Source organism: Branchiostoma belcheri, unplaced genomic scaffold (genome assembly GCF_001625305.1).
Source record: "Branchiostoma belcheri isolate BF01 breed outbred unplaced genomic scaffold, Haploidv18h27 scaffold11, whole genome shotgun sequence".
In the NCBI taxonomy this organism is placed as follows: domain Eukaryota; kingdom Metazoa; phylum Chordata; class Leptocardii; order Amphioxiformes; family Branchiostomatidae; genus Branchiostoma; species Branchiostoma belcheri.
The window spans coordinates 4,568,535-4,579,365 of record NW_017802491.1 but is presented as its reverse complement, the minus strand read 5'-3'; the positions used below and the strand labels follow the sequence as shown (position 1 = coordinate 4,579,365).

Genomic DNA, 10,831 nt, shown 5'->3' with positions numbered 1-10,831 from the left:
ACCCCCCACCCCCCCCCCCGGAGTGGTAGTGTATAATTGCATTGCCAGAAGAATCCTTCCCAATAGAAGAAATCTTAAGCCCCTAGGATATTGTAAAAGGGCGTATTGTAGAAGTTTTCCATCAATCGTGCTTGTCAGTTCGGAAAACTTATCGTGAAATGTTGTCTCTGCATGAACATCTGAACTTTTGACTCTGTAAAGCCCCTGTGCATTTTACAGTACGGCGTGTGTTTTAAAGACCACATTGACGGGAAGGTTTGGATTATGTCTGATTGCTTTATTATTTGTCTTATAGTCAGCTGTTTCACTAATTACTGAACACATCCTGGGAATTACCCCGAACAACTCGAAAACAACTCGAAAACACCCGAACAAACCGAAAACATCCACATGTAGAATGATCGATACAACCTTGGGAGTTTTGTGTACACATATCTGTCCAATGTATGAAGTCAGAACAAGTGGTGAATTCCTGTAAAACTTTTTTTAAAAAGTAGGTCTTAAATAGATGTTTAAAGCATCATTATATTCCAACTGCGCAGCCCCCCCCCCCCCATTTTACAGTTTTCATTTTGGCCAACGTTGCATAAAAATTTTGCCTGTTGAAGACGAATTTTTTTTCGACACAACATTTGGAAACGACAGACAGGATGTTATTAACCTCATGTGCACAAATACAATCTTATATGAGACGTTCTATCTATTCAGAAGTGCTACACACAATAAACTGTGCAGGTGCAGTATGTTCTGCCCACGTGCTGATTTCATTGTCATAAACGTACTAAAATGAGACTACCACTACTACTCTTACTATTTTACAATTACTACTGCTACTGCAGACCAAGTTGTATACGGTGTATAATGTGTGAGTTGAATCAAAGAGCTTATTTCTAACCCCCTTGGTTGAATGAAGTCTAGTTTCTGAAATGAGACGCCTACGGCGTGATCATTATATAGCATTATCAGACAACCACTGCAGGTCAATTAAATTTTTCCCATCACTTCTCACAAAGGATCTTTAACAATAGACGAAATGTCAATAGGTTATTGCCGAAGGGTTTTCTATCAATCTTTGGAATTTGCAGGTGCTGTAGGTGCTAAAGGGTCAAAAGGTTAGTAGAACTTTGAAAACTTAAAGTTCGTCAAATGTTGTCTATGTATGAACAATAGAACATTCGGCTCTTTACAAAGCCCCTGTGTATTTAACGTACGGTGTATTCGTTATAAAATACCACGTGGCGTGAAGTTGTGAAGTATGTCTGGTTGCCTTTTTTTCTTATATTGTCAGCTGTTTCACTAATTACTGAAAACAACCCGGGAATAAACTCAAAACCACACCAGAGCAAACCGAAAACATTTAAGACAAAGCGCAAGAATTCGAAGCAAAAAGAGAAACCACAAAATATTACAACTTTCCTGTGTCCTAACTATGGCCGGGACTGCCATGCGATACAAGATACATGTAGGGCTAATTAGCCACACCAGACCCTAAGCACGACCACAACACCAGACTTATAATGCTACTGTCATCTCTTGACATGGAAGGATGCCTATACTTCAAAAGGCAGAGCGCTGCCTATAGTTCAAAAGGCAGAGTGCTTACTAGTGACTAGTGCGTAGTCTATAGTGGTTTCTCCATACAATAAACCTGTACATTTTGAAACGGGATAGCGTCTGTCTTTTCTGTCTTCCATAACTTTTTTTTCTGATAAAACTATAGGTCTGTTTTAAATTAGTCCACTGCACGCAAAAAACAAATTAAGGAAATGACTTACGGCGGTTCCCCTGGGCAAGCTGTTATTATCAGGATCGCTAACCTTTGCGATATAGAAGAACTTAGTGTATGACAATTGCACATTGTACAATGTATGTAATTTTGACTACTTCAACTATTACTAGCACTACTAATATTACTACTAACTGTTCACTTGAATGTGGTGTATATGGAATGAGGTGAATGATCTCATCTTTATGAAATGAGATGCCGACAACACTGTCATTATCCACCCCGCCATCAACAGATCAAAGCTTTCCAACATTGATCCCCCAAAGTGTATAATTGCATTACCTGAAGAGTCCTTCACAATAGACGAAATGTTAAGCCCCTAGGATATTTTAAAAGGGCTTATTGTAAAAGCGTCTTCCATCAATCGTGCTTGTCAGGTCGGAAAACTTAAGTTCGTGAAATGTTGTCTCTGCATGAACATCTGAACTTTTGACTCTGTAAAGCCCCTGTGCATTTTACAGTACGGCGTGTGTTTTAAAGACAACATTGACGGGAAGGTTTGAATTATGTCTGATTGCTTTAATTATTTGTCTTATAGTCAGCTGTTTTACTAATTACTAAACACAGCCATGCAGGGAATTACCCCGAACAACTCGAAAACAAGCGAAAACAAACCGAAAACATCCACATGTAGGCTGATCGATGCAACACTGAGAATTTTGTGTACACATCTGCCCAATGTATGAAGTCAGAACAAGTGGTAAATTCCTGTAAAACTTTTTCAAAAGTAGGTCTTAAATAGATGTTTAAAGCTTCACTCTGATTTTTCATAGATGTTTAAAACTTCATGTTGGCCAACGTTGCATCAAAATTTTGCCTGTTGAAGACGATTTTATTTCGACACAACATTTGGAAACGACAGACGGGATGTTGTTAACCTCATGTGCACAAATACAATCTTATATGAGACGTTCTATTTATTCAAAAGTGCTACGCAAAATAAATTGTGCAGGTGCAGTATGTTCTGCCGACGTGCTGATTTCATTGTCATAAACGTACTAAAATGAGACTACTTTACAATTACTACTGCAGACCAAGTTGTATACAGTGTATAATGTGTGAGTTGAATCAAAGAGCTTATTTCTAACCCCCTTGGTTGAATGAAGTCTAGTTTCTGAAATGAGACGCCTACAGCGTGATCATTATATAGCATTATCAGACAACCACTGCAGGTCAATTAAATTTTGCCCATAACTTCTTACAAAGGATCTTTAACAATAGACGAAATGTCAATAGGTTATTGCCGAAGGGTTTTCTATCAATTTTAATTTTGGAATTTGCAGGTGCTGTAGGTGCTAAAGGGTCAAAAGGTTAGTAGAACTTTGAAAACTTAAAGTTCGTCAAATGTTGTCTATGTATAAACGATAAAACAGTCGGCTCTCTACAAAGCCCCTGTGTATTTAACGTACGGTGTATTCGTTATAAAACACCACGTGACGTGAAGTTGTGAAGTATGCCTGGTTGCTCTTTTTGTCTTATATTGTCAGCTGTTTCATTAATTACTGAAAACAACCCGGGAATAAACTCAAAACCACACGAGAGCAAACCGAAAACATTTAAGACAAAGCGCAAGAATTCGAAGCAAAAAGAGAAACCACAAAATATTACAACTTTCCTGTGTATTAACTATGGCCGGGACTGCCATGCGATACAAGATACATGTAGGGCTAATTAGCCACACCAGACCCTAAGCACGACCACAACACCAGACTTATAAAGCTACTGTCATCTCTTGACATGGAAGGATGCCTATACTTCAAAAGGCAGAGCGCTGCCTATAGTTCAAAAGGCAGAGTGCTTACTAGTGACTAGTGCGTAGTCTATAGTGGTTTCTCCATACAATAAACCTGTACATTCTGAAACGGGATAGCGTCTGTCTTTTCTGTCTTCCATAACTTTGTTTTTTTTTTCTGATAAAACTATAGGTCTGTTTTAAATTAGTCCACTGCACGCAAAAAACAAATTAAGGAAATGACTTACGGCGGTTCCCCTGGGCAAGCTGTTATTATCAGGATCGCTAACCTTTGCGATATAGAAGAACTTAGTGTATGACAATTGCACATTGTACAATGTATGTAATTTTGACTACTTCAACTATTACTAGCACTACTAATATTACTACTAACTGTTCACTTGAATGTGGTGTATATGGAATGAGGTGAATGAACTCATCTTTATGAAATGAGATGCCGACAACACTGTCATTATCCATCCCACCAACAGATCAAAATTGCTCCCCCAAAGTGTATAATTGCATTACCTGAAGAATCCTTCACAAAAGACGAAATGTTAAGCCCCCAGGATATTGTAAAAGGGTGTATTGTAAAGCGTCTTCCATCAATCGTGCTTGTCAGTTCGGAAAACCTCAGTTCGTGAAATATTGTCTCTGACACTCTGTATGAACATCTGAACTTTTGACTCTGTACAGCCCCTGTGTATTTTACAGTACGGCGTGTGTTTTAAAGACCACATTGACGGGAAGGTTTGAATTATGTCTGATTGCTTTATTATTTGTTTTATAGTCAGCTGTTTCACTAATTACTGAACACAGCCAGGGAATTACCCCGAACAACTCGAAAACAAGCGAAAACAAACCGAAAACATCCACACGTAGGCTGATCGATGCAACCTTGAGAATTTTGTGTACACATCTGACCATTAGTCTATTGTCCAGTGGGTTCCCGGTACAGTAAACCTGTAATTCCTAAACGTACCGTCTGTCTTTTCCCACTTTTATAGCTTTAAACAGCACGCAAAAAAAAAGACTCTCTTTACCTACGGCTACGGCTATAGGATATACTGGGAGGTATTACTAGTATTTCATTGTCAGTAAATATTTACTATCAGAGAGAAACTTCTACTATTGTTTTTCTACTAATCTTAAAGTAACTGTAGACTTCTATACGATAGATAATGTATGAGGTAAAGAAAATGACATATTAATGGAACGCCCAAAGCATAACTATTATCTATCATCAACAGACAACGGCTGTAGATCAAGCAAGCAAGGCTTGTCCAAAATTTCTTCCCTACAGCGTTGCTCGAAGGGTCCTTAACAATAGACGCATTGTTTTCAGTACTACTCGTATTTAACATATCTTTATGTAGAAGAACGCAGAGATGTTATCACATGTATAGGCACGGACTTTGTGGAGCCACACCTGTGGGCACTAATTTGAATAATTACTGGCCATGAGCAGTTAAAAGGCCGGAGCCCTGCACACTGTTCTATTCCATCCTCTTGTCTCCAGCCGCGAGAAGAAGAGGGGGAAGAGGTCTTCAGACGCCAACCTCACTGTCATCAGCCTGACAAGAAATTCTGTAAGTAGCAACTCGTATTTTTGTTTGTTCACTTAAGACGCGGTCACATTTCCCAACCAGGGACCCGGCCGGGCAGTTGTTTGGAACGAAAATTATGATATAAGACAGCAAAACACAATAGAAGTTTTAGAAAATTAACCATGACCACTATTTGTGTGTACTCTTAATACAGATTGTTAATTTTTCGTTCACGCAAACAACCAGGCCGGGCCCGGCTTAGAAATGTGACCGTCTCCTTAGATAGAACCCCCTGTTCATATACCAGCTTAAATTGGGTTTCTAGAGGTTTTGCCGCTTCGCCGGGAATGTTGTCGATTTACGGTCACCTACCGACTTGGTCTATAATGTAATGCCCATGTCACATAGCCGGATATGGCCTCCTGATACCAGCCGAACTCTCCCCAACCATAGTTTGGAGTAGGTCGGGATCCGGAGCAAGATTGGCTGGGTCGGCTTGTGTTCGTTCAGGTCGGTTACTATTTGTTTGCGCCGGCCGAATGATTCAAAATGTTTCAAACATAATTATAAAGTGGACGGGCGGTTCGGCCGTGGTTGACTGGCGTTCAGGGGTAGGTTGTAGTGTGGTTAGAAGTCAATTTGACTCAAATTTAACTGAAATTAGATTTGTATGCTCTCGAACGTTCAAGAACCGTGGTGAGCTGGTATTCGGACGATGGCTCTAAATGTGTAACATGGGCTTAAGATACAAATGATTGGTACATGGAAGCCCGTCTCAGCATTCAATTCTACCTCCGGACAGCTCCATGGTCTCAGTGCAGGAAAAAATCAAACTTTTGACGAGTCTCCTAGCTCAAGTGAATATTTTCGGCAGTCATACGTCCCGTAATTTTTCGATCGCAACGTTTATATAGACAACATTCCATCCACTTTTCGGAAGATATTTACCGGCCACCGATCACCATCCAACCGGATAGGGTAGATGTTTGTACAAGCAGCACGTTCGACTCTGGGGCGACATTTTGATTACTAGTACGTTTCACTGCTCAAAAAATACGAAAAAAGTTGATCAACCGTGGGAAGCCGAACTATTCAAGACTATCATGTTTTGCTGAGTGATTGCCATAGCTATAGATTCTAAAATTTATCTTTAAAAACGTTTCAAGCATGTATTGAAAACAACTTCGAAACCGGGTGTGAAACGGCTTAATGCAGACTTAGTTTTTCCAAGACTGAACTTTGAAAAGAAAAGCAGTGCTACATTTGTTTGTATGTAACAAACGCTGGTGTCTGTATAAAGTTATGTGTCACTTGGTCTGGCTATTCTTCGGCCTAAGAGCCGATTGTCCGTGAGATCTTGCCGGAAAGAACTTTTGAATTAAAAAAAAAGGTGTTTCACACCCTGACCTGTTGTACTGGTACACAATCTTTCACTATCCGGGACCCATTCGAAGGGGACTGGCCACTCGACGGCCTTTTACCCTTCGGGTACGCTTAAGGGATGTATGTTGAAGCATGCTTTGAGTAATTATATACGTCATGCAGATACTGTAATTATCTGTAATTTACAGACAACACCATAATTGCGGTATGTCTTTGTTTCTTTTACGAATAATATCTTTTTTTATCCCTTTTAATTAGGAGCATTACATGCCATTCATTTCAGCCCCTCTCACACATTCACGAAATTTTTCCTCCCGAACACTAGCCGAACTAGGAGTCGGTCAGTGAAAAGTTGGCTGGTGTTCGACCGGGTCGGCTACTATTCGGCTGCTTCAGTCGAATGTTTCAAAATGTTTTTAAAAAATATTCGAAGGTTTGGTCCGGAGGTTCGAGCAAGGTTGACTGGTATTCAGCAGAGAACCAGCCAACTATTTCGAAGTGTTCAGGGTGTGTTCATGGGTCGCAGTTGACTAAAGTGTAACTCAAAGTCGTTTCGAGTTGTATGGAAAGGTATGTGTTGGCTAAATCTGGCAGGATTGCTCCAAAACGACTGACGAGCCTGGTGGGCTGGTGTTCGTGAATAAATTCGTGAATGTGTGGGTAAACAGTTGATTTCAAAGCGAGGAACATTATGTTATGAAATATACAAAGAGAGTAATTTTATAAGATACAACATAACTAGCAAACCTTTCGCCTGTAAATAACTAACCTGATTTTTTCATTCGAAATGTGTATTCGAAATGTTAAAGTATACAGAAAAATAAAAGACCTGTGAAAAAAGACTTTAACCTTGTATTATATAGTAGTTAGCACTAGCTATAGAGCTCGCTATAAGCATGAACCAGTAGGACGAGGCTACAACGTCATATATATATAAAAGCCCGCGTGTATCGTATTCCCTTCCATAGTACAGTAATCATCGATAGTAACGTTGCCATATGTTTTATGATATTTCTTCAGGGTTTTTCAAACCATTCGACGATGAAGCTGTCCGTGTGCCTCCTGTTCCTGGGCTGCCTGGTGCTTGCTGCGGCCGCCATGCCTGCGGATCGCGAGGAGGACCTGCAAGGCCTGCTGACCAAGTTAGGAGAGTTGGTGGACGTGCTAGAAGGTAAGTTTGAGCTGTAATGTTTCGCACAGCAAGTGTCGATAGTTGATGTCAGTATTTCTAACTTCTCCAGCTTAACGTTCTTTGACGTCATGGGTTTTAAACTGAATGACATTTACATACGACTCGTCTCGTGTTGATCAGTGTTTCTGATGCCTCCTGTTTTTCTCTCCCCTTCGCTGGCAGACCTGGACGAGCTAGAGATGGAGAAGCGAGGCTCTGCATTTGACACATGCTTTAAGGACTGCAGGAAGAGATTCTCTGAAAAAGCGTGCAACATAAAATGCAAGAATAAAGGAAAGCGGGACGAAGTAGAGGATCTGCTACCTGAACTTGATCAGGACCTGGAGGCTAAGATAGAAGGTACATTTGAGCTGCGTTAAGTCTCTCTATAGTCCCACTTTGTAACTTAGACGCAAGGTTCCTCTGTTTAAGGCGTCTTAGTTTTCTTTTTCTTTAGATTTCACACTCGTTCATTGTTGTCTACTTTACATATATGTCCCGTGTAGTGTTTCTAACGTCTCCGTTTTTTTCTTCTCTTTTTCTGACAGAACTGCAGGAACTGGGGACGGAGAAGCGCGGCTATGACCTGTTTCCTGAAGCTGAGGACTTGGAGGCTGAGGAAGAAGGTACATTTCAGATGTGCTGTAGTGGTCAACTAAGTCACACAATAACTTTAGAACTTGAAGGCAACGTTCTTTGACATAATGAGTTTTAAACTGAATGACATACGACCCTTCTCGTGTTGATCAGTGTTTATAACGCCTCCTGTTTTTCTCTCCCCTTCCCTGGCAGACCTGGACGAGCTAGAGATGGAGAAGCGAGGCTCTGCATTTGACGATTGCTTTAAGGGATGCAGGAAGAGATTCTCTGAAAAAGCGTGCAACATAAAATGCAAGAATAAAGGAAAGCGGGACGAAGTAGAGGATCTGCTACTTGAACTTGAGGACCTGGAGGCTAAGATAGAAGGTACATTTGAGCTGCGTTAAGTCTCTCTATATATAGTCCCACTTTGTAACGACAGGAAAGATTTTTTAGCCAGACGTGGGATTCCGCGTGGTGGACATCGTGGCTAATGGTACATTTAAATCCCACTATTGCTATATAACTGGAACATAACATTTTTTTACTTATTGTAATTTGTATGAGACTTGACATTTCCAACCTCCAATGTTATCATTTTCTTATGTCCTGTGTTGGGTTGATCTCATTGTTTCTTACGTTTTTCTGTTTTTCTCTTTTTTTCTTATTTCTTCTTTTAACAGAACGTTAAGAAGCTGGAAGACAAGGCAGAAGTAGAAGTGGCTGATCAAGTGACCGAGACAGATGGCTATGAATAGTTTAATTGGGGTTAAGGAATTGGGCGATTAAGTTCTTTAAAACACAAAGGAATAAACCTGTCGACGTATTAATAATCATTTTCTACCATCCTCAGACAATTACATTTTGATATCTTTTGTAATTTGATACTTAACAAGGTACAATGGTGATTAAGATTTAATGTACTAGTAACTATCTGTTACATCGCTCAGATATCACAGATTCTTAAGATTTGTGCCACTGATTGATTGTATCTACTAATATTAGCAGGGCATTTTGGTGAGGCTAGTAATTAAGATACTGATTGATAAACTTTGATCCATAAACAATTTCCAAAAATGTTCCAAATATCTAAAAAAAGAACAGGAATGGAATGGAATGACTAACAATGTTGACGGATAATAAAACTTGTAACTGGGTTCAATTTATGCTTCTTTGTTATTATTTGGAGACTGTTGTAAGTTGAGCCTGAGAGCGATTTGAGTGTTTTTTTTTCAAAATAGTCTAAAAATACTTTTTTCCTTAAACATGTTCTTCATTGGCATATTATGTTATTGATATTAGGAACCTTTTGTAATTTGATATCAAACCCTTAAAACTGATTGTTTAAAACTGTAAACGGAGATGGCTGAAAGTTGCAAATTTTTCAGTAGAAACCCGTTGCCCTGGCAACATGAACATTATTACTTCAACCAGCTAATAGAAAAGTTTGGTGGTTCTAGCACAAGCAAATAAGTCACGTGTATTACGTACCTATGTTTCTAGAAAACACGTTTTTCTGACATTTGAGTCAGTTGAAACCCTTGAAAATTCACAGATATCACAAGATATCAGCTCGGAGGCGATAGTTAAAATGTTTAGTTTAATCTACGTAGTATAATAACAAATGAATTACCCAATTGCAAGCATTTCCAGCTCTGTTTTACCGAAAACCGAGAGTTTTCATGATTTTCATTGATGGTTGGGTGACGTTGCATCAGAATTTTGCCCTTTGCATGCGATAGGTTTTCCGACACAATATTGTCAAAACTATAGACGGGATGACATCCTTATTCGCCAATAAGACGTTCTGATGTGGGTTTCATCCAGGCATAGTACATATACGTCTGCCAGCATGACTACAGGCCCCCGGATGGTAACCATGGCTTCGTCTTTGATAAGAAAACTCTTATAATCATAGTGTCTGTTAAAACTGTATTTATTCAATGAGGAGAGGGGGTCAGTATGTGTACGGTGCTCAGAATGATCGACTTAGGTCATTGAGTATGAATAATAACAAAGAAACAAACATGACCATATATCTCATCCAGCTAGTGTCAATTACTTCATCAAAAATGTCCAAAAATCTTACATAGAAATCTTCATAATTTGAATGTATCAATAAATATTTCAAAACGGCCTAGTTATTATTCATCGTATATATTATACGTATTTGTACATACAAGGCCATGTTATAGATACAATATTGTCTATGATACATACAACTATGTATGATAAACAAGATATGTAGACAATGGATATTGATGCATCATTATATTATGATAAATAGTATTGCATCAAAGTACAATAATCGTAATAATAAATAGTAATTTCATCAAAGTACTATAATCGTGATATGTAAACAATCTTCTAGTGACAACGCTTAACGATAAGCTTTCTATTCAGTTTCGGCCTCTGAGTTTAACATTTTGCAGGTGCGTATAGACTATTCTTGTAGAGTTTATCAAAGACTGATACCATGTTAACATCCGGAGTGTCGAGCGATCTAACTCATAAGTAGACCAGGTAGATAGTCTCTGCTGTTGGATTGGAGAAGCAGCTGCAGTGGTAGCTTCCAGCGTTGTCCCATTGTGTGCCTGTAAGAAAATATACTGTTATACACAGGAACACTATGG

General features: G+C 39.2%; 1 protein-coding gene across 1 annotated transcript; it reads left to right on the top strand.

The window, feature by feature from the left end:
• Positions 1-5,005: 5,005 nt before the first annotated feature.
• Positions 5,006-9,360, top strand: LOC109486499. Its single transcript, XM_019790339.1, has 6 exons — positions 5,006-5,107; positions 7,469-7,619; positions 7,803-7,979; positions 8,168-8,245; positions 8,412-8,585; positions 8,882-9,360. Exons 2-6 carry the CDS (start codon positions 7,490-7,492, stop codon positions 8,887-8,889), a joined length of 567 nt encoding a protein of 188 aa, XP_019645898.1. The 5' UTR covers positions 5,006-5,107; positions 7,469-7,489; the 3' UTR covers positions 8,890-9,360.
• The last annotated feature ends 1,471 nt before the right edge of the window (positions 9,361-10,831 follow it).